Source organism: Dissoconium aciculare (genome assembly GCF_010015565.1).
Source record: "Dissoconium aciculare CBS 342.82 unplaced genomic scaffold K489scaffold_20, whole genome shotgun sequence".
Classification (NCBI taxonomy): Eukaryota; Fungi; Ascomycota; class Dothideomycetes; order Mycosphaerellales; family Dissoconiaceae; genus Dissoconium; species Dissoconium aciculare.
This window is the reverse complement of record NW_022984970.1, coordinates 18,620-45,189: the sequence shown is the minus strand read 5'-3', so window position 1 is coordinate 45,189 and position 26,570 is coordinate 18,620. Positions and strand designations below refer to the sequence as shown.

The 26,570-nt window shown below is 51.7% G+C and overlaps 8 protein-coding genes across 8 annotated transcripts; 3 read left to right on the top strand and 5 right to left on the bottom strand.

Annotated features, from left to right (window-relative positions):
• Positions 1-137: 137 nt before the first annotated feature.
• On the bottom strand, positions 138-1,091 carry K489DRAFT_327938 (uncharacterized protein; the record flags this gene model as incomplete). Its single annotated transcript, XM_033602026.1, has 2 exons — positions 138-676; positions 782-1,091. The coding sequence occupies 2 exons, from the start codon at positions 1,089-1,091 to the stop codon at positions 138-140; spliced, it is 849 nt and encodes a 282-aa protein (XP_033455273.1).
• A 1,533-nt stretch (positions 1,092-2,624) lies between these two features.
• On the top strand, positions 2,625-5,280 carry K489DRAFT_385022 (ribose-phosphate PYROPHOSPHOKINASE pyrophosphate synthetase). The gene is made up of 4 exons (XM_033605995.1): positions 2,625-2,998; positions 3,070-3,121; positions 3,194-3,267; positions 3,334-5,280. The coding sequence occupies exons 1-4, from the start codon at positions 2,866-2,868 to the stop codon at positions 4,803-4,805; spliced, it is 1,731 nt and encodes a 576-aa protein (XP_033455272.1). The 5' UTR covers positions 2,625-2,865; the 3' UTR covers positions 4,806-5,280.
• K489DRAFT_127471 (uncharacterized protein) lies at positions 4,943-5,483 on the top strand. Its single transcript, XM_033599018.1, has one exon. The coding sequence runs from the start codon at positions 5,122-5,124 to the stop codon at positions 5,413-5,415; it is 294 nt and encodes a 97-aa protein (XP_033455271.1). The 5' UTR covers positions 4,943-5,121; the 3' UTR covers positions 5,416-5,483.
• A 742-nt stretch (positions 5,484-6,225) lies between these two features.
• On the bottom strand, positions 6,226-6,701 carry K489DRAFT_127483 (uncharacterized protein). The gene has a single exon (XM_033599019.1). The coding sequence runs from the start codon at positions 6,528-6,530 to the stop codon at positions 6,288-6,290; it is 243 nt and encodes an 80-aa protein (XP_033455270.1). The 5' UTR covers positions 6,531-6,701; the 3' UTR covers positions 6,226-6,287.
• Positions 6,702-7,892: 1,191 nt separating this feature from the next.
• Positions 7,893-11,501, bottom strand: K489DRAFT_374421 (PGAP1-domain-containing protein; the record flags this gene model as incomplete). The annotated part of the gene is made up of 3 exons (XM_033603522.1): positions 7,893-8,148; positions 8,211-8,672; positions 8,725-11,501. 3 exons carry the CDS (start codon positions 11,499-11,501, stop codon positions 7,893-7,895), a joined length of 3,495 nt encoding a protein of 1,164 aa, XP_033455269.1.
• Positions 11,502-12,960: 1,459 nt separating this feature from the next.
• K489DRAFT_413865 (DEAD/DEAH box helicase-like protein) lies at positions 12,961-14,869 on the bottom strand (the record flags this gene model as incomplete). The annotated part of the gene is made up of 2 exons (XM_033608095.1): positions 12,961-14,694; positions 14,753-14,869. 2 exons carry the CDS (start codon positions 14,867-14,869, stop codon positions 12,961-12,963), a joined length of 1,851 nt encoding a protein of 616 aa, XP_033455268.1.
• A 2,533-nt stretch (positions 14,870-17,402) lies between these two features.
• K489DRAFT_374419 (uncharacterized protein) lies at positions 17,403-19,013 on the top strand (the record flags this gene model as incomplete). Its single annotated transcript, XM_033603521.1, has 1 exon — positions 17,403-19,013. The coding sequence occupies one exon, from the start codon at positions 17,403-17,405 to the stop codon at positions 19,011-19,013; it is 1,611 nt and encodes a 536-aa protein (XP_033455267.1).
• Positions 19,014-22,247: 3,234 nt separating this feature from the next.
• On the bottom strand, positions 22,248-22,921 carry K489DRAFT_127429 (uncharacterized protein). The gene is made up of 2 exons (XM_033599017.1): positions 22,419-22,921; positions 22,248-22,343 (listed from the first exon to the last, which is right to left on the bottom strand). Exon 1 carries the CDS (start codon positions 22,734-22,736, stop codon positions 22,425-22,427), a length of 312 nt encoding a protein of 103 aa, XP_033455266.1. The 5' UTR covers positions 22,737-22,921; the 3' UTR covers positions 22,248-22,343; positions 22,419-22,424.
• Between the last annotated feature and the right edge of the window lie 3,649 nt (positions 22,922-26,570).

The window sequence follows — 26,570 nt, the reverse complement described above, 5'->3', positions numbered from 1 at the left end:
GCTATATCCTCGCTTGACAATGACGTGACCATGGACTCATAGCGATTGTCTCTTCACCATCTGGACTTCTCATCGGCCGTCCAAGCATCTCCATTTTGTCCATCATGTATCTCATGTCTTCGGCCACCGATGTGCATCTACTGCGCCTTCTTAGGGGCAGGCTGCTGCGGGCCCGAGACATAGCGGTTGACATCGGTCTGGTCATGGACCTGCTTGAGGATGTTCTTGGCCGTCTGCCAGCCCTGGCGGACCGCGGGCGGGACGTCCTGGCGGTTGGCGTACTGGTCGCCGCGGGCGCCGATCTGGCGGATCATGCCCTGGACGAAGGTGCTCTGGCTGATGCGCGCGCGCAGGAACACGGTGTAGAGGACCAGGATGACCCAGCTGCCCCTGGCGAAGAACAGGGCCGAGAGGGAGACGCGGAACCACAGCGCGAGCTCGAGGCCCGCGACCAGTGACATGCTGGTGTCGTAGTATTCCCGCACGAAGCGCGCGATGCCTTCGCTCAGGCCGCTGGGTGCGGGCTTCTGGCCGGCGGCGGCGCCCGCTGGTGGGGACTGGATGGTGGGGAGGAGGATGCCGCGGGTGTAGGTGAGGACGTGGAAGATGCTGTAGACGGCGTAGGGAGCGAGGGCCAAGACGTACTGGCTGTAGAAGAGCCAGACGAGGGACATGACTGTTGGAGGGATTCTAGTCAGTTAAGGTTCTCATGTAAAATGAAGGGAGAGGAAGAGAGAAAATGTTCTCTCTCTGATGTGGTCTTCCTCCGTTGCAGACGTACTCAAATATTGCACATTCTCATCAGTCGCAAACGACAGCGGGCTGACGGGCTTTCCGGCCTTTTGACGAGCACGGAAGCTCTTGTAGACGACGATTCCATAGGTGACCGAGGCCGCGATGAAGGCGGTACGGTAGCTGAACTGCGCCCACCCCGAGGAGAATTTGAAGAAAGCGGCGCTCAAGGCGTATCGCAGGGTGCACAGGAGCAAGGTGACATGGCCGGCGAACCAGGCGAATTGGAGGGTCTGAGCGAGTTGGATCAGGCGGTCCTGGAGAGAGGCGGGCGAGCCGCCGGCGGCTGTGTTGGCCATGATCTGGGTGTGTTGTGGAAGATTTATTAAATTGAGCTGGTCTCGGGGCTGTAGGTGAAGATGACAGGAGGGAAGGAAGCGGTCGACAATGAGATTAATGTCGAGAGCTGCAGAACGAGACGAAGACGACGACGACGACGACGACGACGACGACGACGACGACACTTGCTGCAGGCGTAGGCGAAGGGACGAAAATGGCTGCGGTTTGGTGGGTGCAAGAGTCCGTGCGGGAAGAAAAGGCTCAACTTTGTGGGCTGCAGCTTCCTCCACCACCACCAATGTCACTTGTTCTCTACCTTTCCCTTTCCCTTTCCCTTTCTCGTCCCTCGCTGTTATGCACAGCGTTATACCTGTGCTGGTTGACCGTGCAGTCGACATGCGCGATTTTTCCAGGCCGTTTTGTTTCTTTGCTCATCGACAAGAAGATCAGAAGAAGGAATATGTTACAAAAAACGAATTGATTCCTCCAAATATACCGTGACAGTCATTTGCAACCAAAAAACATGCCCATATCTTCTCTGGTACTGTCTTCCTGGCTGTGATGGTATGTGACGTCAGCCCCATGACGAATGCTCCTTCCCTCGTGTGACGAATTTCCAATTTCCAAGGTTTTTGGGCAGACCAGACAGACGGACATGATGGAGAGTGCTTCCGACGTTCTACCATAATATCATCCTATACGTGTGGCAGAGGGACATGTACACCTGGGTATACGCGGATGGTACGGACATCGGGAAATGATCGATCGTCGGGTATCAGCACTCTTGGACGATGATGTTGCGACCAGTCTCCAGTTTTCTGCTGAGGGACCTCGGAGCTTCCCACCGCAGCAATTATATCACAGCAAAGCAGGAGGCAGGTCTGACCACTCTATCAGGTGACGACCGTGATATGCTCATCGATAACCCCTGAAGGCATGGTCTTCGCGCATCTCCTTTGAACTATCAAGCAGTATTGCAGTGTTGTTCATAATAAGTACAGGAATACGACATGGTATGAAAGAATGATAACCTTGGAATGATGACTGAAGCGGAAACCGGTCACTCCCGAACCCTAACAGGCCGAGAGCACACCTGGGCACCTGGGAAGAAAAGATGAGTCGCGTGCTCTCGGGCCAGGTTCGGGGGGAGAATTGCCGGCGCAAACGATGGAGAGAAGGCTAGTGGCCTAGCTACAGGTTTTAGAGAGGTTTTCTTTGACGAGCGAGTGGTAATCACACCGACCTCATATTGCACTGGAAAAGGCAGGTCGTGTGCGTGTGTTTCTCGAAGCTGCTCGTGCAAACCTCCCTAGATAAAGAATGCTGATGCCCACGGGCTGAGATCGCTCGCTGTCATTCGGCGGAAGACATGGCGGACGGGCGCGCGGGGCCCCTTGAAAACACAACCCATTTGATGGTGAAAGGCGACCCGCGCCACGGTGGTGCTGCCTGTGCCTGTCTGTGTCACATTCCGGGCGGAGGTGCGCACCGTCCCTCCCTAGGTAGTTATCAATTCATCGTCACCCACGCTGCGGCCAGCCAGCCCTGGATTGCGCTTGGTAATTTTTCGTCGAGGAATTCCTCCTCCTCTCTCTTATCCATTCACGACACCATGTGAAACACCACTCCCTCCAGGTTCACTACCTTTCCCACTCTCTCCCGACACCTGTCGCTGAGGAGTTATAGCCCTGTCGTTCTTACTTCCTTCGACATTGACTCCTCTTCAAACCTCGTCGTCACTCACCGACACTCTGCCCGCGGCCTCCTCCCGGTGCGGACAGCTCTCGGAACATCATGCGCCAGACCTGCATCTTCTCGGGTTCTTCACACCCGCAGTTGGTCGAGGCCATCTGTGCACGTCTCGGCTCGCAACCGTCACAGGTCGCGCTCAGGAAGTTCAGCAATGGCGAGACTTCCGTCGAGATCAGTATGCCTTCCCCGAGACGCTGCCTCGATCCAGCTCGCCGGATGCTCTGATGCTGATCACAACCTCAACAGAGACCTCCGTCCGTGATCAGGATGTTTTCATCGTGCAGAGCGGGAGCAGCGAGTAAGCATGATTCTCGACCAGCTCGCGACCCAGGACCGCTCGCAGAAACTTACCAATCCTCCCACCTTACAGGATCAACGACAATGTCATGGAGATGCTCATCATGATCTCTGCCTGCAAGGGCGGATCTGCCCGTTCCATCACCGGTGAGCTGCTGCAACTACGTCACATGACTCGTCCCTGCAGCCCACAGCGTTGACATCCGCTCGCAGCTGTCATGCCCTACTTTCCCTATTCGCGTCAGTCGAAGAAGAAAGCTCACCGAGGTGCCATCACGGCCCGCATGCTGGCAAACCTCATGAAGGTGGCCGGCGTCAACCATGTCATCACCATCGATCTCCATGCGTCACAATCCCAGGGCTTCTTCAAATGCCCTGTCGACAATCTCTTTGCTGAGCCGATTCTCGCGCGATGGGTGAAGAACTACGTACCAGATTGGCAGGACTGTGTGATCGTCAGCAAGAATCCGGGCGGGACAAAGCGAGTGACAAGCCTTGCGGACAAGCTTGGCTTGAGCTTCGGTATTGTTGGCACTGAGCGCAAGAGATATCATGGTGGGGACCGCTCAAGCATGATGAACTCCGTCATGTACGGTTCTGCCATTCTTGAGCGCCTGGGTGGAGATGGCACCAACGATAGCCAGTCCCTTGTGGAGGAAGCTTTCGAGAGCCGCTTGCCATCGCCCGAGCGACGACCAGCAGAAAAGGATATTAATGCACCGAAAGAGAAAGATTGGGCGCCATCCGGAACTTCCAGCCCACGGTCCAATGGCACACATAATCGCATATTGCCCATTCGAACCAATCATCGATCGCGCTTAGGGAATGTCGAGGGCGCATCGAGCCCGCTCGCCTATTCTAGTCGTCCCGATTCACACGATGGCACAGAGGGTGAAGAGAAAGAAGACGAGAAGGAAGAAAAAGAAGTAGAGAAGGAAGGCAAGAGTGACGGACCCGAGTTGAAGCGAAGTCAGACCGCGTTGGGAACGTCCTCAACATATGCAGCGCATCAACGTGTAGACGAGGACGGCTACGAGGAGCCCGAGAATGAGGATGATACCGACGAACTGGCCCGGGACGTCATCACCGGTCGTCTCATCCACGGTCACATCGTGGACGATGATGCACCTTCTCCAGCCTTTTCTGCCTTTGACCGACAACGTCAATCCAGTGACGACGAGCCGCCGGATTTGATGACGCAATCTTTCATGTCGACCACCTCTTCACGCTGGGGTGCAGCTAACCACAACAACGCGCTCGGTGGCACTGGAGACGCCACCGCCTCCGACGAAGAGGAAGAAGAAGCGCTCGCCAACCCTCACCTCGAAACCACCGTCACCTTGGTCGGCAACGTCCGCGACAAACCCGTCATCATCGTCGATGACATGATCGACAAAGCCGCCTCGTGGATCGCCGCCGCCGAAACCGTGGTCAAGCGCGGTGGCGCCACCAAAGTCTACTGTGTCGCAACGCATGGCCTTTTCGGCGGCAATGCCCTCGCCGAACTCGACCAGTGTGAGGAAATCACCTCGGTCGTCGTCACGAATGCTTTCCCCATTGATGAAGAGCGTCAGAGGCATAACAAGAAATTGACCGTCCTTGACGTCAGTGGATTGTTGTCCGAGGCGATTCGTCGGAATCATCACGGAGAGAGCATCAGCCAGCTTTACTGGGCTGCCGATTGAGCGGTCAATTGGCTTTCAGTTTCGCAGATTGATAAGTCCGTTCGCGCATGCCCGCATTCCTTCAAGAAGCTAAATACCCTGGATTACAAGCTCTCAAGCTTGAGTGGATCCCACAAATCTGGACAAGGCACCTTCGGACCCGGGGTCATGTTCTCAACTCCCTCTCCGTTCTCCAAAACTTCACAGCATGAGGCGTGTCTATTGACTCATTCGCGAGTCCGCTTCGATGAAGGCACACGAATATCACACGTGAACGATCCCCCAAAGATGGAGAATTTCGGCGTCTCTCCGTAGGAAATGTTTACCTCAAGAAGCAATGATACATTACCCCTCTTTCTTCCTTTCTTCTCCTCTCTTCTTCTCCTCCATCCCCTTTTCTCCTTTCAAATCAATTGAAGGCAGAACAATCAATCCAGCGTCGCAGATGTCTAGCATCTGCCCGAGCCCGCATCATCACTTTTTTGGCGGTAGTTTGGAACGGAGCGTTGGTAGATCTCAACACATTCACACAGGAAACTCTGTTTCCGCGCCCCTCCCTCTCGCTCTCTGTCTCTCCGTGTGTGTGTGTGTCTGTGTGGACACTGTGAGAGCGAGGGGAGCGGGGGGCTAGATGGTCTTCTTCTTCTTCGTCTTCTTCTTCTTCTTCTTCTTCTTCTTCTTCATGAGATTGTTTCCCTTTTTTGGACAAAGAAGTGGGGGGGGGGGGTGAGGTTGCTTGTTGCCTTTTGAATGATCGGAGACGGACATCTTCCTCTTCGGCTTCTCTTGATCTCTGCCTTGCGGCACACAACGCTGGAAGGATTACCCCAAGGAGTGAAGAAAGTTTACGAGCTTGGATGGCTATCCTACGTTGCTCATTGTCCTTGAAATCTTGGTCCTCGCATGTTGTGTTTAGTGTGACCGAAAGAATTGGCTCCTTCCTTTCTATTGATTCTAATGTTCGTTTCCATCATCTATTCTCTATCGGTGTTTTCAAGTGCTGTCTACTTCTATCTCTATCTCTTTTCTAGTTTCCCATCTTTTCCCTCCGAAGAAAGGTGCTGAAGTCCTGTGAGAACGGAAATGATCGCAGATGAACGATGGTGCTACATGGTCGCGCAAAGATGTACGCCTTTGCTTTCCTCGCAAACGCAATGAGGAACAACAACGACAATGGGGACGCTTTCGCGTGCTTTTCGTGTTTCAGATCTCAGAGGATCTTCGGAGGTGGGCCACAATGTTTCTGTTGAGATACCGCGCTGTCGTTGGGTGTATATTTCACTTTGCGCTCGTGAAGGTCGGAAAGCACAGTGGAAATGATCGAGGCAGCCTTCTAGGGGCGTTCTCCACATATCTGCGAGTTTCCCCATGGCGGTGATTTTGCATCAGTTGGTGGGATTGCCGGCTCGATATCTTGAGTGAAGTCGGGCCGCATGTACTCTCGAGCTTCAACTTGCGGACAGGATCTTCTCGACGGAAAACTCGGGTTCGTTTATTCTGTCCTCAGAACAACAGTCGAAGGCGGGATGAGCTCTTCAATCGTCGCTCGCGGTCCTGTTCGACTTTCTGCTCGAGTTCATGTGCGAGCTTGTGGGTGATGTATGGATCTGGGTCGCCCGGGCAGGCCTCGAGCTCGATGCCCGTGGCGCTTGTCACTCGGCCGCATGGGGCTCCGAAGGCGATCTGTGGAAGAGCGGAGAGGATGGCGGTCATGAGGAGGCCGTTGCTGAGTGAGAGAAACCTCATTTTGTGAGAGATAGCAATACAGACGAGAATGAGGAAAGACTGGAAGTAAGTTTTGAAGAAACGAGTTCTCTCGAGATGAGGACGTTTCTTGGGAGAGCTCCGAGCATTTATGGAGAGTTCATCGTCCACTCCATGCGTTTCAGAGGATCGCTGGAGACAGACCTTCCACACGATCCGAACTTAGGTCAAGGGCTTGCCTTCAGCGCCTGCTGCATCGATGGGCAAGTAAACTTCCTACTAGAGTGTTTCATCAGCCAGCAGGCCACGTCTTGCTGAGTGCCATGATTGCTGGATGGCGTCCGCGTCGCTCATCCGTCAAATACTCCTGGAACACCGCCATCCATGCGGCGTCTTGAGGCGCCTGCGAACCAGTGGCATACTGGCATCTCTATTATTCGGAACATGTGTCAGAGCGATCGAGTGATTGGAGCCTCGAGAGCGCTAGAGAAAACGTCGTTGTCGCGGCACTGCTGTAAGGCATCCCTCTGGACCCAACAGGTGAGGTCGAACTCGGCCCGCAATTGGCGACGTCAGCCTGGCGGACCCAGCCCAATTTGGGGCCGCCTGAGCATGTTGAAGGTGATACGCCATGTGTGTCTCTTTTATTTGCCGACATCAGCATCTCATCAATGTATTTTTAGGGTGGCAGTAGCACGTGGGCGATGAATAACGCAAATACATTCTGTCCAGTGTCGCCAGAGCCGTGTGTTTGAAACACAGGGCCGCTGACCCGGACTTGGACTCCTCGACTATACACCTTGTTTGCGGCACAGCTACCATGACACGAGCTCTGTTTTCTCCCAGGAATACATTGCAGAAGAGTTATGGTCTCGCCGCCACTATGTGCTTGACTTCTCAATGTAATGTACATATTGAAGCCGACTTCCCTATTTTCAAGAATTTCTTCATTAACCGGTATTAAGTAATAGTAATTACTAGCCTCCCAGCTTTTCGTCATTCATCAGTTAGGAGTACAACAGCAAAACGGGCGACACCAACCAATGCAAGGCACACATAGAGACACCCCCCAAATTATGGCCTCCTCTTTTTGTTTTACTCCAGTGCCGTGCGTGTTTGTGCCATTCCCACGTCTCTGCAGCGCTTATGTCTCGTGCAATGAGTACAAAAAAGGTATCAAATAAGATCATGAAAAACACCCAAAATGCAATGCAAAGGCTTTCATGGGAAAATCCAAACAGAAAACGCCCTGATGAGATTCATCGATCCTGGAGATTTCGTCTCCCTGCCTGGGGAGAGGGCAAGGATACCACGACGGCAGTAAATCTGCCCCGGAGGACATGTTACGTGGTGAAGGCAGGCCGTCGACGTCTGGGTCAAAACGCAAGGGAATGATGATCTGTATCATCCGCGCTTCTTGCCGTCGAGATCCATTTTGTCTATCGCGGTCGCCGCTGCTGACGAGGAATTGTTCGTCTCGACTGGTTTCTGGACGACAGTCCAGCTCGCCAGCGAGCGGGGACTGCAAGACAGGTGGAGAAGCGCCAGCCAGAAGCAGAGCGCATTGATGAGGTAGTGCATGCGGTATGCATATGTGACGCCATAGATGGCGGCGTACAATGCGAGCGCGAAGGTGAAGAGATTCGTGAGGACGCGGACCCTGGGAGGCGATGACTCGTCAGCAATTTGATGCGGGAATGCGAGAGGATAATCGATACGTACCGGCCGTTGATCCGAGGGATCATATCTCCAGAGGCCATGATCTCGACTAGCGCGATGTATCCCACCACCGCGAGTAAATTGTCGTGGACGGGAAAGGGCGTCAACCAGTGCACAGCAAGGTTGTGGAACCAGACTATGAGGACGGGCATGTTGCCTGGTAAGATCCAGAGCATCAGCACGAGCAGAGAGTGGGCGTAGTTGTAAAAGTTCTGCGCGGCTTGCGGACTTGTTGTGACGGTCGCAGAGTTGACGTTCGGTGAAGGGGTAGTCGTCGGAGAGGTTGAGGATGAGCTGGACGAGGAATCGAGTGCGATGATTAAAGCTCGAATGCAGGTGATTATTTGCGCAATGCAGAGAAGGAGGTATGCAAGCTGATATGGTATGACGGTCACGACCATCAGGACAAGAAGACCAGCAGTGACAAGACGATAATTATATGAGTTACCGGCCGCGGGAGGTCTACTATGATTGAGGTTAGCAGTGACATGGGACAATACTCGTTGGTCACACTTACACAGTTGTCGATGCGGCCATGCGAATGAGGTTCCGAGCGCGAGTGATGATGAAGACCAGTATGTGAATAACGAGCAGGATTAAGTAATTGGCGGCGATGCATATCCCAACGCTGATGATGGCAAATAGCGGCACGAGAAACCAAAAGAATGGATCCGGCGTGCCCAACATCAGGTCGTTGATGGTGAAGTCGGGGTTGAGCTCATTGCCATCCTCTAATCCGCCAAACAATTGTCGGGACCACACGCTGCGACTAGACTTTGACACAGCGACGCCGAAGAATGTCAGAGCGATGAAGATAGCGGGCAAGGAGGTGCGAATACACTGATCCATGCTTTGGGTGAAGCTCATGAAGACACCCGTAGAATCGTAAACACTGAATTGCTTTCGAAGCACCAGCGCGATGACTAAAAGAGGGAACGCGGCGAAAATTGTGCGGTATCGCATGACAAGTTTACCAGCGCTGCCCAACACATCGACTTTGAGGGTGACAGTCACTGTGGAATTGCAGGTAGGATCTGTCCACAACTGAAGAGACAGCCCTTCCGTAGCGCCACCACCCTGCAGTGGAGGTGGCATATACGGGGAGAGACCGTGCACATTGATGTTGCCGCCTTTGGTGTTGACGAAATACTTCGATTCGTAGGGCTCGGCAATGTATTGTCGGACGAGTGGAGCAAAGCTTTCGACGCTCTGGTCGCACATGCGGCGATCGAGGGTCATTCGATAAGCGAACAGAGTGGAATGGATCTCAGGAATCTTGATCTCGGTCATCAATGGTCTATTCGAGGGCAGCTCTACCTCCAGTCCGTGAAGGAGTAATTCGTGGTGACCTTGATTGATGAGAACGGACGAATTGCTCTCATTGCTGAATTCCGCAAACAGCCAGCCGTTGCCTGACTCGCTTGGCGTCTCTACCACGGTAACGTAGTGATATCCTGAGATTTCGGCCAGATCGTATTGAATGTAGGAGAATGGCTGCGACTGATCGAATGAATTGTGAGAGTCGCCACGGGACGCTGGAAGTAGCGATATATCGGACGCTATGTTGGTGCAAGCCAGTTTGTCAGAGCGATCGAAGTAAGCTCCTGGCCCAGACGTGTGAGATGGACCGGCAGACCCCAGGCCATGTGCGGAGGAAGGATTGCAAAGGAATAAAGACAAAGCGCTCTCTCCTTCAGCGGTGGCCAACACCTGGTCGGTGAGCAAGGTAAACTTTGCTCCCTGGCCGAGAGATTGCACGTGAGGGATGGGCATGACGTGTGCTCGATGATTGCCGCTATCACTCAACGGTCTAAAGACCAGTCGCTCTCCCTCGGCTAGCACGGTGGCATGATCGTGCTCCAAAGTCAATTGCATCGAGGGAGCAAGATGGATAGCTGTTTTTGCGACTACAGGCTCCATGCCTGTGAGAAGTCGTTTGCGGAGTGCTTGTATCCTCTCGGGACGTGCTCGTGTCTGCGTAGGTCTCCTCGCATCGATTACATCAAAGATTGCCCTGACCAGAGCTTTTCGCACCTGGTCGCACCACATGATAGCCAGGTGATCCGCCGCAGTCCAGACGTTGGGAATGCTGGACGTGAATACCGTAAAGCCATGGGTATCTGGCACCAACGAAGTCAAGCTCGTATATTCGGAGGGAATCATTGTGTCCAGGCCTCCGCCCGCAACCGACACGAGTGTGACATCGTCCAGAGAATTTCTACGCGACTTTGAGAGAAAGGAGTTTCGCCAAAATGCGTTGATCCGGTTATATGCCGATACCATTGCCGGGTCGAAGGATATTGGAGGGCGGGCATGAGGTGCTGAAAGCGTGAGGATGGTGTTGATTGTGTTCTCTTGATAATTCGGCATGCTGGGCATCGCCCGAGCCACGGCACCTCCCATGGAATGACCGATGATGATGACAGATTTGGGGTTGGGAAGTCCGGATTCTCGATCTGATCGCTGCGGATTGTGATAAAGCGCCAGGATGTATGCGACCGCTTCATTCAAGTATTCCGCCTGGTCAAGCAAAGTCTGCCCATGGAAAGCCACCAGCTCCTCATTGAAATCCACCGTGAAGACATCCAGCGGGCGTTTCCCGTCTGCAATGGCGTTTGCATCCATACGTAGCACATCATGGAAGTAGCGTGCAGCTTCAGCAGCGATCGGTCGGATTTGTTTATAGCTGCCAGCATTCCCAGGGATGAACAGAACCGGAATTCCCTTTACTCTGGTGTCTTCGTCTACTCCTCCCTCTCGGTACATGTATAGCGAGTATTTACTGGCGAAGCGGGTGTGCTCGGTGTCAAAGTCTGAGAATCGCGCGAACATAGGCATCATGTATGACATTGCGCAACCTTTCGGATCTTGCTGCATGTGGAGAAACGAATTGACGATGGTGAGCAGCAGAACAATAGCACTGATACTCGTGGCTAGTGTCAAAAGAGAGCACCTCCATGGATTTTGCAATCGCGTTGTTGGTTGGCGAACATGGTCGGGCATTGTATCTGTAAAGCTTTTTGACTTGGTGATGTTCGAAGGCGAGCGCTCCTCCGATGCAGAGTCTCGGAGACCGTTTCGCGCCATGGACGTGGTGACCTGGACGGATCCAGTCGACGTGACCGTGGCATCTCGACTTGACTTTCGCTCCTGCATCTGAAATGATCGCCGTAGAGTGCGGCCGGTGTCTCTTGATGTCACCTCCCCATTTCGGTCCATCTCTTCTGTGCTTGCGGCAGGCACGGATCTAGGGCCATCCTCATCTTCTCCCGAGACGGAAGGACGTCTCCTCATTGAGCCACCGAAGTTGAAGGTGCTTTCATTGGATGTACAATGCTATTGTTGCGAGTCGATTGAGCGCACTGCTGCAGCAAGCGACGCGCGAGAGCCGGCTGGAAGGTCTGTCGCGCGAGTCGGGAGATTTGACGTATATGGCGGCTGACGGTGCGACAGATGGTGTTGGCGTAGTAGCGAAGAGCAAGGACAACAAGATACGATTCCTTGTGCGCAAACAACAATGAATGTCTCGAGCTTCACAGTCCAGGTGAAGTTCAGCCTCGATGCATCAAGAACATTACAGTAATTGATTGGTCGATGGGAATGTGACAAGGCTGGCTGATTGTGTGGAGTGTGGAGATTCTAGTGGCTCGTCAATGGTCAGGTAGGGTGGGAAGAAGCTCATTTCTGTAGTGGAAAAGCGCAGAGAAGCTGCGGCACGCCGGGATCGTTCTTCTGCTAACGCGGAGGCGGAACCGGAGACGCACCGGGATGGCGGAGGTGGAATGAAGTAATTAATGCCCGCCGCCCATCATTCACATCATCGACGGCTGTCCTCGGCTACTCTTGTCATCTTCTCTTGTTCGCGTGTTCGCATGTGTCCCTCAATTCGGCGCCAGCGCCGGCGCGAGAGAACCGTTGTCATCCCCCAGCCTCTTCTACAGTGCAGTGGAATAAACCAACACCAATGGGCACCTGCAGCTCTAGTCCAAAAAAAAATTGCAGACGTTCGTTACGCTGCAGACTCCCGACTCTGCACTACCCAATGCTGAATGAACTACTATACATTAGGTACCGTACCTACATGCATAATGTCTGCCCGCGTCACTCTTCCTCCCTGCATTTCCACTCTGGTGTACAAACAGTGTGGTGTAATTAGGTTGCCAAAAATCAATGCCCGTCACTACCTAGGTATTTATCGAATGATTCCCACCGATCGAGATCTGAGAATATCATAACAATCCCAAGGGGCTGCACTGGCCGGATTACCTACACACCTTCCGTCGGAGTTTATCAGTGCAGCGGAACAAATCCGGGGCCAACTTTTGTTGACTTCCCAAGCCAATTCTTGCGGGGCAACGCTCGCCTGCAAGTGTGTTCGTATCTGCAGGTGGCTACCGTATTGCGCGCATGAAGTGCTTTCTTCCTCTTCGCGCTCGTATTTGCCTTGGCGACTGTCGCAGGTTGGCGATACTGGTGTACAATTCCGATCATCATCATCAGCATATATGTATTCTATGACTGAACCCGCTGCGACTGGACTTTCTCGAGCTGGAAGCAAATGATGAAATTGCGATCCACGGGCGGAGCGGCTCCTCAAATTGGCCCGTGTGAAGCCCCGACAAATCACCTATGTCATTGGCCCACAGCCCGAGACTGCCTACGAGTTCGGGTCGGCTTACCTCTTCTTATCACAGCCCTCTCGCAGCATCTCCCATGCACACCCTGTATTGACATAGAAAATCGGCATCTCTTTTCATCCAACCACGGGTCCCACCGTGACTTGCGATTGCCGCTGACGCTCCTTCCATTGATCTTTCTTATCCACAAGACGCTGAGTCTTCCTTTTCTGTCCTTCGATACGAGTGAAGCGTCCTCGCGCACCATGCTTCAGCTTAGTGATCCAATCGCCAGCCTTGCCTTTATTGATCGCAGCAGGAGCCAGCTGATCATCATCGTCCCGAAATTTGTTCAAAAATTGAAGCTGTCCGGGAGATGCGGGTCCACGCCGCCACGGCGCATTCTTGTTGATAAACTCGAACGGGAACATCTCCGAGGCGAATTTGTCGGCTGCGCGGACACCATTTTCAAATGTCTGCGCTGTCGCAACTTGCTGTGGCCGTGCAAAAGGTGCCTTGGCCGCCATTTCGTGGGGAAGTTTCCGCGTGAAAATGACCTTGTACTCGTCGCCATCTCCCTTCAACGTTAGGTAGTCCCCATTACGGCTTGAGAGCATGTACTTGCTCTCATCAATCTGCACCCATGCGAATGCCGATAGAGCGCGAATATGTCGTTCGCCGGAAGTGTCTTCGATGAGGTCCGTGACGCTATCATAGTCGGTAAAGACAACCTCTCCTGTGAGCTGTCGACGACTGTTGTCAGATGCTTTGGTCGTAGCAAACGCATGTGCTTCGCGCTCTTGCTCCAGTTCTCGTCTCTCGCGGATATCTTTGATTTGTTTGAAGTCTGCATTGTCAATGATCTCTTGTGGATCGAGGCCGAACAAGGTCGGCGTGGTGACCACGCCGGTGGCCAAGGAAGCGACCATATCAATGACGTGGCAATTCTCCTTGCCGGAAGATAAACGTAGGCCCCGCCCAATCATCTGCACAAGTAAGTTGCGTGACTGCGTTGGTCGTGCCAAAAGGACACAATCAACGTTCGGGATGTCTGTTCCTTCGGTGAAGATGCCGCAATTGACAAGCACAGGATATTCACCCTTTTTGAATGACTCGAGCCTTTCCGCGCGAACCTTTGCCGGCGTATCACTCGTCACGAAGCGAGCGTTGACGCCGTGTTGGCGGAACTCCGCATTAATGCTTGCCACATGATCAAGGTCGACACAGAAGACTAGAGTCGACTTACGATGGGACGCCCGCTCCAGCCACGTCCTGATGGTGAGGAGATTCGTTTCAGGAGTATTCACAGCCTTCGCAAGGGCGGCAGTCTGGAAGTCGCCATTTGAAGTCTTCACTCCAGACAAATTTACATTGGATTGGACGGTCGTGAAGATTGCTTTGGAAAGCCAGCCATCGTCAATCATGTCCACGTAGTCCTTGTGATACACTATGTGATCGATGGCAGTGCCGAGCTTGAGACCATCGAACCGGGAGAAGGTTGCAGAAACCCCAACCAGGGCGGTATCACCACGCGGGTCTTCGCCGAGGAGTTTGAAATGCTTCAGGACATCCAAATAACGCGGTGCTACGATGTGATGGGCTTCATCGACCATGACCAACTTGAAAGTCTTTGGATCATATCGCAGGATGCGGTCGCCGGACACAATGCTTTGCACGGAAGCGACCGTAATGTCGGCACATCCGGTAGCATGTTGGTTACCCATTTCGATCTCCACGGTTTTGTCGGCATAAAGGTTCTGGCAATGGCGAGCTGCTTGTTCGACGAGCTCCCTGCGGTGCGCAAGAATCAAAGTGCGCGTCGCATGCTGTGTCGGCGGCTGCACGCGATCGATGAGATGGCTGAAGATGACCTGGGATGCATGTCAGAGATGCTGCGAATTCGGATTAAACAGGCTCGACCCCACTGACCGTCTTACCACTTCCGGTGGCCAAAGATATTCCCAACCTCTTCTCGCCTTTCTTGAGATAGCTGAGAACTGCAGATATGCTTTCCTCTTGATAGGGTCTCAAGGCGATCTTTGGCATCCCAGCGCAGCGGAGAGGCGCATGGGAAAGCCATCGTACCGTCAGAAGCGACGTGGATACGCGCTGCGATTCACTGCACAATGATGGTTTTAGCCTGCATCCAGATCTAGATATAACATGACCGCGTTGCATCTGAATTATGCTGCGATGCCAGTGGAACTGAGAAGAGTAGTGTGCGATCCGGGTCGGGTGACAAACGTGTGGACAAAGGCTGGTGCGCTACTTGACGCATGCTGTGTCCTGAACTCCGCGTCTCATCTAACGTCAAACACCAGAGCGCGGTCCACCCCACGGCGTGGTCCACGAATTACGTGTCCATAACAACAACAACTTCAACACGCGATGGCACCATCAAAACGCGTCCAAAAGAGCTCAAACGAAGGGAGTGTACTGCTTGCAATATCAGCTTTCAGATCAGGTGACATAGGATCTGTAAATGCTGCTGCAAAAACCTACGGTGTCTCAAAATCAACGCTGCTTCGGAGATTGAAAGGAAGTCCTGCTCGAGAGGACTATATGCCACAGAATAGCAATCTCACTCCAATCGAGGAGGAGATCCTTCTTAATAGCATACTGAAGCAGGATGCCGAAGGGCTGTCGCCTACGCTTGATATTATACGATCTATGGCCAACTCTATATGCAAAGCCAGGGGAAAACCTGATGTTGGCCGGCATTGGCCTAGCAGGTTCATTTCACGCAATCCATCGCTTATAGTACGGACTGGCAGGACCTATGAATGTCAGAGAAAGCTCTGTGAAACTCCGGCAGTGATTCAGGCTTGGTTTGAGCTTGTAAAGAACACTATCAACAAGCATGGTATCTTACCAGAAGACATGTACAACTTTGATGAAACAGGCTTTCAATTAGGCCAGATCTCAACCTCCAGAGTTGTTACATCGTCGGACAGGACTGGCAGACCAAAGCAGATAAAGCCCTCAAATACCGAATGGGTCACAGTCATCCAAGGAGCGTGTGCAGATGGTTCAGCTATACCACCACTTCTTATCTTTAAAGGCAAGACTATCAACTATTCATGGCTCGGAGAAGACTTTCCGCAGACATGGATGTTTGCAGCAAGCTCTCAAGGCTGGACAAATGACGAGATTGGACTGCAATGGATCCAGCACTTTGAGTATCATACAAGAATGAAGACTGTTAGCAGCAAAAGATTGTTGATTCTAGACAATCATGGGAGCCATACTACAACAGAGTTTACCTCTTTCTGCATGGATCATAACATTGTGCTTCTCTGGATGCCTCCACATTCATCTCATATGCTCCAGCCTCTTGATGTTGCCTGCTTTGGTCCTTTAAAGCAGGCCTTCTCAAAACAGAATCAGAACTTGATCCGCAACCATATCTTCCATATCAACAAGAGCACCTTCATGGATGCATTCAAAGCTGCATACTTTGAATCAATCACACCTCAGAACATCCAGGCAGGGTTTAGAGCCTCTGGCCTACATCCGTTTAACCCTGAGGCTGTGTTATCAAAGCTTGATCCATCATTTTCATCTCCAGACAGGCCCGCCTCACATAGCTCCTGGTATGCAAAGACCCCAAAGACTACTCAAGAAGTCGATCAACAGGCTACATTGATCAAGAAGAGGCTAGAAAGGCACCAAAGTAGCTCTCCATCACCTATTTTTGAGGCATTAAACCAGCTTTCTAAAGGAGCCCAAGAAATGGCTGCTTCTGCTGCTCTACTTCAGTCTCAGGTTTTTGCTTTACAAGATGCTAACAAAGCAATGCATGAACGCAAATCCAGGAAGAGGAAAGCAATCACATTAGATCCTGCCCTGTCAGCCTCTCAGATCCAAGGGATAGTTGAGCAAGAGGAGGTTGAAGCACAAATAAGGGAGCAGATGCCAAGGGCTCCAAAGCGTGCTAGTCGGTGTAGCAAGTGTGGTTCCTTTGCTCACACCTTCAAACACTGTACAGTAGATTGAATAGTATTGTTATATAACACATTTAAGTCTCAAAGCAATCTATTAAGTATTGGTTGAGATAATCAGTGTTAAAGGTGGTAGACACGTAATTCGTGGACCACGCCGTGGGGTGGACCGCGCTCTGGTGTTTGACGTTAATAATTTGTGCATTCACCTAAACCCTAACGCAACCTTGCACCTGGGCACCTGCGAAAAGTAATCTTTTCACGATGCGACCATATTCAAACTTTTCGCCGTGTCATGCTGAGGCAGTTGAACATGAAGATCATCGCACTCGAGCGCTGTAATGGAAATCGATGATGTAGAGGGATTTAGCGAAAGTGGCGACGTGCGGACGACGGACTCGAGCCTAGCTGGCAGCGAACACGATGGGCAGGAAAATGAAGCTTTGCCGTCAGTTTCCCAACAGACGAGTCAACAACCACGACGGCAGTCACGCCCAGAACTCTTTACTTCTTGGTGCACGGCGGGCCCAAAAATACACCCGAAGTTCTTCCTGACGAATGCGTACCGAGACCTGTTCAACGAAAGCATCGCATCGGCGCTTGGTGACGACGTCCCGGACAATGACCTGGAGGACTCCATGATAGGGTATTCGTGCTGGAGTTCTGTTGAGAAAGACGCACTATTTACTCGCTTGGCACGGTCCGGTGTCGGCGATTTGCGCGCTCTTTCGAAGGCAGTGGGTACGAAGAGCGAAAGTGAAGTCTTCGTGTATTTGAAATTGCTAGGAGAACAAAGTTTTGGTCAAAACGAGGACGCACAAGCAAAGCGACTCAATGAGGAGCGGACAAATGCAGCCTGGGAAATTTCGCAGGACTGTGAGGATGCCTTGAACGCAGCTGCTGATTCGCTTGCGCAGCATATCAGCAAGCATGAGACGATAACCGAACAGAGCCTTCATGGTGATACGTGGTTAATTACGGCAGACAATGCCGATGCCATCGATCAGAGATATGAAGACCTCGCAATGCTTCCATCTCCGAGGGGAGAAGATACGATTAGCGAGGAGACGAACACCAAAGCACCTGCAACAGACGGTGAACACGGCGATGCCGAAACACAACCAATATCACCAGCCGACGACTTGTTGCGGTCTTCTGCTTTTCTTCATCTTGCCCGCACGCTTTTCATGAACAGCGCGACTGCAGATTCCTGGCACAACTTAGACGGTGTGATTGGACCTTCTCAAGAGCCAGCCATGTTCCGCACCGCTCTTGAGGATTTCTTCGACCTTACCGTCAGCTTGACGCGGCGGCTGTGTCTCACGGCATTGACACAAGCTTCCACACGTCTGAGGTCCTACGCGGCGCAATCCCCTGTTCCTGCGGTCAATGCAGAGGACGTTCGTACGGCGTGCGACATACTGAATGTCCGTCGCGATCGTTCTCAATATTGGGCGGGCGTCCCGAGGAGGTGTAAGGTCAATCTCTACTCGAATTCTGAACTCTATAACGATGGCCGAAATTCGTTCTACCCCCCCGGTGCCCATCGCCCTGTACGTTTCATCTCATACGAAGAAGCGGAGAAGGAGCTCAGCCTCGAGGGTCGCGCCAGGGTGAATAGTGGAGAAAGCTCCGAGGAAGAGATCGACGACGATGAATTGGATGCAGCTATGATGGATGATGAACTTCATACGGATGTCTCAATGACTTCAGATGAAGGGGATGGAGGCGATTCAAATGCCAACAGTGATGCATTAAATATCCGGGAACGAAAACGATGGCAAACACAACCCATGTCCCAGCGGAGATTTCTGAAGATCGAGGAAGACATCCTGAATATGGAGGACTTGCACTCAAGTCGAGAGGAAGTTGATCGACTCTGGAGATTATTGCGCCTGCAGCCGTCAACATCACCTCATGCAAACATTTCCTTCGTCCGGAAAGCCTTTCCCGCTCCACCTCACGAGATCGAGCTACAATCCACGCAGTGGCGACAAAAGATAGACTGGTTGGCTCCCTGGGAGAGCGAGAATGGCTCGCCCGCAGCTCAACGGTTTCGGGAGACCTGGCAGCGAGGCCGACCGAATCGCAAGCGTCGAGAGGCATTGAAGAAAAGGCTCCAGGAACGTGCCATTTCGGCAGCGCTGAGCAATGCACAAGCTCCGCTGAACGACATGAATACTGTCAGTGACGGAGACTCGTCAGATCACTCGCATAACCTAGATGAAACGCCGGCGCGGCATGGTTAAGGCTGGAAGCAATCGCGAATTTAGCAAATTGAAGCACTCGACGCTTGTCCCAGCACCTGGACACGACCAATTATGTTTCCGATGCAATCCAGACACGAGATGAGAAAAACGTACGGTTCTGACCAGTGAATTACGCTCAAACAATAATTCGTCGTGGCGTCTGTGCCGTTGTACTTTGCCATGGATGCAGTGGCGGCGAAATGACCAAAGATTCCTCTGTTGGGGCTGACAAGTTTAATTATGAGATCCTGGTATTGAGGTTCGCCACGGAGCTTGATCGTCACGCTAACCTGCTCGAGAAGATTAACACCGCAAAGTCCGGAATCAATTCCCACGAGCCCGTACCCCTGAGACGGCGTAAGGAGAGAACGAATGACGAATGGCGCGCAGCGATGTATCGATACCGTCTCCCACGACTGCTACGGCAATACCGTTCACTCCGATACCTTGTGCCCACAGATTAGAGGCGTTGGTGGTGTGTTCGGGCTGGGTCGGATTTTGAAGATACCGGGGTAGCCTCGAGCTCACAAAGAAAGGCCGAGTGGAGTTTGCGCTTGCTCCAAGAGTTTAAAAAATCCATAGGAGAAGTGATCTGGTAAATGAAGAAGGCATGATGTGCCCAATTCATCACACGACCTTGCGATAAGGCGTAATGGAACAAGTGCCTCACGACAATGAAATCGGGGACCGACAGGTCGGACAGTGGTTCTTCATTCAATCATCACCGTATGTGCTTGCGATGTGTTGTTTCTCCATCGTGTTATTGCACAGCGGTCCGCTTGTCTTGTTTCCCTTCGGCGACGACATCCTTGGCGCATCGAAATCAGGGCGAGAAGTTCATGTCTCCCGTGTCGCGGCGTGCTTGTATTTTGGCGAATGTGACCTTGGTGTTGAGAGGCCAAGTCCGCGAGCGCCATCCTTATACCAGCGTAAAAACACAGAGCTCTGCGTGTGTACGGGCTTTTGCTTTGAGCTGACCGTAAGATGAAAAGCCTGGAGATCCAGCTAATGATCATGATCACACGCGGTGATAATGTGGTTTGGATGTTAGCCTCAGGCACCCCCAGGCAAGTCAGGGCGGCGCCGTGTGGGCGCTTCCTTCGTTTATGTACCTACCTGTATGCGACTCCTTAGTGCTCTGGCATCTAAATGCTGTGAGACTTTTGATATCAAAGCTGGATCCCCTACGTGCACGCATCGTATTGAGATATGCAGATGAATGCTTCGACTTGGTCAGCTTACTAATTGTTCAACCGACGTGACCGGCGAGCGCGCCAAGCGAGAGTCTGGATCGGCTCGTCGACGCCGCCTACACGTCCATCTGCCAGGACCGGATTAATATGTTCGACCAAGCATGTATTAATAGCTTCCTCCAGCGGCTACGTGCCTCGGACCGGCCGTTGATGATCAAGCTGCAGAGGACGACCTTCCGCAAGTACCAGGTCGTCTGGAAAAGCCTCCCCTGCTTTGTCGCACGCGCGGCGGATCCCTGCCAGACGATCCGGCTACGTCAAGAGAGCCACAGATTAGCCCATAGTAGGGTAGGCGCGGCAGCGGTGGGCTCGAAACTTCCTTTCAGAGTTATTTCATAATAGCAATCCGGGATCATATTTGGGACAAGTATATGACAGCGACTAATTCATCTCGTCTATTGGACATTAATTCGTAAAGACAAAATCATACGCTGTTTCGGCGTTGGGTTTATAGATGTAGTATGTAGTGCGGCGGATGATGAGGAGCGTGAAGGTCGTAGTCAAACTCGGTTTTCGGGAATTCATCAAGCGACGACGACGTAAGTGCAACGTGTTCTTGTCCGATAGATCATTTCCAATCGCCTGCGTTTTTCGCCTGGACACACAATTGAGACCGCATCTTGGGCGATGTTGCGCATGGTCTGCGCATGATGAAACACGCTTCTGCTGACTTGGCTAAATCCTCATAGACGACTTTGCGGCGCAACACTGAGCAACTCTGCTTCCAAGGATTTCGCTTGTGCACAGCATCTCGAGATGCCCTCAATGACACCGCAGACGAGATGCGCTCTCGCCGCGCGCAGGAGATCAGATTGTTCGAAAATCGTCTCGATTTTATGGTGCTCCGATAGCATCGCGATGCACACCCGTCCATGGAGGTCTTCCTGACGAGTGTAAGGAGGTGAGGTTGGAGCGCACTCGGCCCAGCCAGCCAGCCAACCAACCAGCCGCGGCCGGGTCGGCCCAGGCTTGTTTCGGTGGGGGCATCTCATGATGATGGGCGGGCTTTCTTCGCCCCCGGGCGACAAACAACACCTGCAACGTCGATGAGATGATGTGATATTATCACACAAACCATGTGTGTCATTCTAGCCAAGGGATAACTTCGTACACTCGACACCAAAAACCCGTCGTGTCTATTTGACTGGCATTTCGTGCGTGGTCTCGCTGACACATGTGGTCCACACTGGAAGGAAAGCTGTTGGAGCGGTAGATGAAATCTTGCACTCCATTCGAGGGCCTCAGTCATAGACTTTGGCTACAGTAGAAACACGAATAGCACTTGAGGAAGAGAAATTGCCATGCATAACTCATGCAAATCCATACTGTTTCCTAAGCCTTTCCTAAGCCTTCTCCAACCCTTCCACAACCCTTGCTACCATCAAATTCCCATTCCTTCTCTCAAGTTAAGCAGCTCTCCTCCCCCTCCCGCCCGCACCTGGAACCCGTATCGCCCCTTCCATGGTAGGCGTCGGTAAAGATGGAGCGGTCGCTTCTTGGACCTCGAGGGTGCGGGCATGCTTGCCTGCACTGGTGGTCGGAGGGTTGACTTTGTTGCCGAGATCATTGAATTTATCGCCGAGGTCGTTTAGACCTTTCCACGGAATCTTTCCTAACCTGAAGGCGTTGAGAGCGGCACCGGCACCGGTTGGGAGCGTCGCGGCGGTCGCCATAATGTCGTAGGTTTGGTAGGCGGCGTTGAAAATCTGGTCTTGTTGCTCCGGGGTGATGTGGTGGCCGCAGGCTTTGTTAGCGAGCCATTTGCCGAAGAAATTGCGGCCCTTTTCGAGGTCCGTGGTAGCTTTTTTAAACATGACGGCGCCTTTAATGACGTGCTGTTGGGTTGAGTCGAATTTGCCGACCTTCTTGGCTTGTTTCATCGCAGTCTCGACGTTGTTAATGACGGTGTTGCCGGCGTAATCGAGGAGACCGGTGAGTGCGGAAGTGAATACGGTACATGCGATATCGCCGATAGCTGGTAGAGCGTCGACAAAGTCCTTGACAATCTCGTCGAGGAACGCAACGTCGCAATTGCAGGGTAGGATCTAGGTTAGCTCGATATCTTTGCCATTGGCATCTTTGAAGCAAGTCAGCAGCCCTCACACCATACAGTAGGGACCACCACGAGATGGAAGTAACGGGGAGCACACACCTTTTTTTATTCAAACGGCGGTTTGGTCCAACCGCCAGCATAGCCACAAACCGCGCTATGGATATTATCACGATCGTTGTAGTGTGGGCACTGTTTTATACACTCCTGCATGTATTCATCTTGATTCGCGTACATCCAACCACCTTCTTTGGTGTTGGGCACCTCCCGGATGTGACACCATTTCCGATTCGGATCGTTATTCTGCTTTCGGGCATTCGCCTCCACATTGTTGCTTGGGTCGTACGCCTCAACGGTGACACTAAGAGCGGCGAGACTGAGGAGCAAGACGCTCACAAGGACCTGCCCTGTTCCACGCATGATTAAAGAGATTTCCTGTTGGCCGTGATGGTCGTTAAGGAAGAAGGAAAAAGCTGTGAGTGAGTATCGTGTAGGCCGAATTAAACTTTCGATTTCGTCGATGTCCCAAGAACAGAGAACCTCATCCAACCTGGATATCGAAGAGCCTTAAAAGAACTTTGTTCTCGTCAGATTGACCATACGGCAGACTTGACGAAACCCCAATCGTCCCAAAACCAGGCCCGGCAGCAACGACTCATTTCCTCCATCAGCGGCCGTCGAAGATGCCACCGCTCCTGTGGGAATACGGCGGCTGTTGTGAAGTGTGAAAATGGTGGTCACCAAAAAATCTCTATGAAACCCATCAAGCGACAACGACGTAAGTCTTATCATGTCCTTGCTGGTAGGTCACCTCTCCACGTGGCCTACATCCTTTGTTTCGAGCCCATCTCGTGCGACGTTGCGTAAGCCTGCGCAGGATGAAACGCGCCTTGAATTGTGGCTTGCTTGGACGCTGTTCAGTGCGACCTTCACGACACAAACTCGAGCGAGCACTCCACTGCTATACTCGCACACCTCATTTTGCGAGTCGAATTTCGGGGTTAGGTCCATGGGGCATGCCACATCTGCTCTCTCTTACGTCATGAACGATTACATGATGATAAAAGCCGTAGATAAAATCCAGAATGACGAACGCTTCAATCTGTAAAGATTGCATCAGATCTGCACGTGGCAGTAGCCCGCCAGCGGAGGTGAAGGTGAAGTGCACTCGGCCCAGCCAGCAGCCCGGATCGGCCCCAGGATTCGTAGTGGTAGTAGTGACCCCGCCGCCCTCTCCTAAATTGTCTACTCGCGTTAGCCCTGAGTCGGTATTATAACCGTGCCGGCTCCTCTATACGGCGGTAAGGACTTGATTCAATTACCAACTACTCTAAGGCCTATACTACTAAGTTGTCTACCTACTAAGGCCTATTAGACCTCGGCCTAAGGCTAGCTTAGTTATTAAGCTGCCTTAGGTAACGCGGGGAACCCCAACGCGGTCCATACCCCAACGCGGTCCAAGGCATCAAAGAGCATGACATTCAACAATGGATTGCTCTGCCAATTATCGTCGAAATACCTTCAAATTGAAAAAGATGATAGATCAATACTAGTTCTTATAATACACAGGTTCTTGCGTTATGGTCTGGACAGCCACACTTGCTACACTTTCTAATACGCTTTACAGGCCTCGGCATCTCCTCCTGAATTTGTGCTTCTACCTCCTCTTGTTCAACAACGTACTACATTTCAGGAAAGGACAAGGCATTCTCTGTAGTGAATGCCTTCCTCTTCCTTGATTTGCGTATATGCATAGCCTTGTTTGCTTCTTCTAAGGCCACAACACGCGATTGAAGGATCGCAGCTGAAGTAGCCATTATCTGGGCTCCCTTGGTCAGCTGATCAAGCGCTTCATATATAGGCGTTAGAGAACTGCTTTGATGCCTCTCAAGCCTTTGTTTAATCAGTGTCGCTTGTTTATCAACCTCCTGTGTAGTCTTAGGGGTCTTAGTACCCTATGAGCCTGGTGAACTTGGCCGGAGAGGAGATTGAAATACTGGATCCAGCGTAGATAAAACAGTCTCAGGGTTGAATGGATGGAGGCCAGAGCCTCTGAAGCCAGCCTGGATGTTGTCTGACGTAATTGCATCAAAGTACGCAGCCTGGAAGGTCGCCATAAACGTGCCCTTGTCGACGTGAAAGATATGGTTGCGAATCAAGCTCTGTGTCCGCTTTGAGAAGGCCTGCTTTAATGGACCAAAACAACCAACATCAAGAGGCTGAAGTATATGAGAGGTGTGTGGCGGCATCTATAGGAGGATGATGTTGTTCTCCTTACAGAACAAAGTGAACTCTGGCGTAGTATGGCTTCCATGGTTGTCAAGAATCAGCAGCCTCTTGCTGCCAACTGTCTTTGACTTTGTGTGCTTATCGAAGTGCTGGATCCACTGTAGACCAATCCGATCATTTGTCCAGCCTGTTAGGCTTGTATTAAACACCCAGGATGATGGTATATTAGCACAGAACCAGGCATGGTTCAGTTCTTTCCCTTTGAAGATCATAAATAGTGGTATAGTCGAGCCATCTGCACAGCCCCCCTGGATCAAGGTGACCCATTCTGTTCCCGAAGGCTTTATCTGTTTTGGCCGGCCCTGCTTCTCAATTGAAGTAACTACCTTAGAAGCAGAGATCTGTCCTAATTGGAAGCCGGTCTTATCGAAGTTGTACACGTCTTGGTGTAAGACGCCATACTTGTTGATTGTATTTCGGACAAGGGCAAACCAGGCTTCAATAACTTCCGGCGTCTCGTAGAGCCTTCTCTGACACTTATAGGTCCTTCCAAGCTTGATTGTAAGGGTAGGAGAGCGTTTAATAAACTTCCTTGTCCAGTTCTAGCCGACTGCTGCAACACCATTGGCTTTGTATATACTGTTTGCTATTGCTTCAATTAGGGCGATTATAGGCGATAATCCTTGTAAATCCAGCTGAAGAATGTCTTGAATAAGGACACTCTCTTCAATAGGACTGAGCTTCAGAGTCCCTAGCTTCCAATCTTCTCGAGAAGGGATTCCCTTGAGTCTCCGGAGCAACGTTGTTTTTGAGACCTTATAGTCTCTCGCTGCCGCTGCTACGGAGCGGCTGGCACCTGATCTGACAGCTGACATCGCAAGCAATAGACTCCCCTCTTTTAGGGACGATTGCACGCGTTTTGGTGTAGCTATTACGTGTTGAAGTTGACGCATTGTTGTGTTCAAAATTGTGGACCGCGTTGGGGTATAGACCGCGTTGGGGTTCCCCGCGTTAGGAGGAACGTAGTATTATGTATATCGGGATGCTTGATATAGATATACTATTATAAACAAGAATAACGTAAATGATCATCGAGCCGGCCATATCATCGAGCCGGCCACTTTTCCTTAGCATTGTAAATGAGGTGACTTCAACCAAGGTTTATTCAACCACATACTTAGTTATACATCTGCTATACTAGGATATGATTCAGAAGGAGCATCTCTATCTCGTTGGCAGGTTCGCGAGTTGTGTCCAGCTATTCCGCAGTTTCTACATCGTCGTTAAGTAGGAAGTCCTCGTTCAGAACCAGCTTCATAACGAGTCCTTTTTGGTTGTTAAGCACTCATACCTGCATCTGAGACTGCCTGCAATGCTCCAATACCATACTCTATAGATCCGCCTTGCTGGATCTGCTTCCGTTTACGCGATCTTCTCTTAGTCAATACTGCTAATTGCTCTTCAAGCTCTGTAATCCGTGCAGATTGAAGCACGTTCTGATAGAGCATCAACTCAGCACCTTTAACCAACTGTGAGAACCCTTCCTTAGCTTCGGGTAGAGATCTAAGGAAAGAGCTACTAATCAGCCGTGATTGAGATCCAAATTCATACGAATTGCTTAGTGTTCGGGACTCCCATACTGCTTCCGGTAATAGCTGTTGAGGAGGGGTGCACAAACGTAGATGTTACGATCCCGTGACACGGCACAGCAGAAGACAGAAGGGAACGACGACAGCCAGTCGTTAGAGGACAAGGACATACGGCCACGAGCGTCAAACCGTCACGTGACTAGTGCCTAAGGCAGAGAGGGTGCTCTGTGATCTGAAGGATCAAGGTGCAGAGCAGCAGAGCATCTGCTCTGTAAGATCTGAGGATCCAAGCACAGAGCAACAGAGCAACTACATATTCCCTTTGTATCTAACTTACATATATAGGTAGGACGAATGGACCTTATGTCTGTTCGTGTTGAACTCATGTTACCAACTTACCCATTGGAATACAAAGCCCCTTCTCATATCCCTGTTG

Bases quoted from the DNA above. Each gene is read 5' to 3' on its own strand.
- K489DRAFT_385022 (XM_033605995.1), top strand. From the start codon at position 2,866: ATGCGCCAGACCTGCATCTTCTCGGGTTCTTCACACCCGCAGTTGGTC. The intron at 2,999-3,069 runs GTATGCCTTCCC...CAACCTCAACAG, and splicing joins CGAGACTTCCGTCGAGATCA to AGACCTCCGTCCGTGATCAG. The intron at 3,122-3,193 runs GTAAGCATGATT...CCCACCTTACAG, and splicing joins GTGCAGAGCGGGAGCAGCGA to GATCAACGACAATGTCATGG.
- K489DRAFT_127471 (XM_033599018.1), top strand. From the start codon at position 5,122: ATGATACATTACCCCTCTTTCTTCCTTTCTTCTCCTCTCTTCTTCTCC.
- K489DRAFT_127483 (XM_033599019.1), bottom strand. From the start codon at position 6,530: ATGAGGTTTCTCTCACTCAGCAACGGCCTCCTCATGACCGCCATCCTC.
- K489DRAFT_127429 (XM_033599017.1), bottom strand. From the start codon at position 22,736: ATGCGTGGAACAGGGCAGGTCCTTGTGAGCGTCTTGCTCCTCAGTCTC.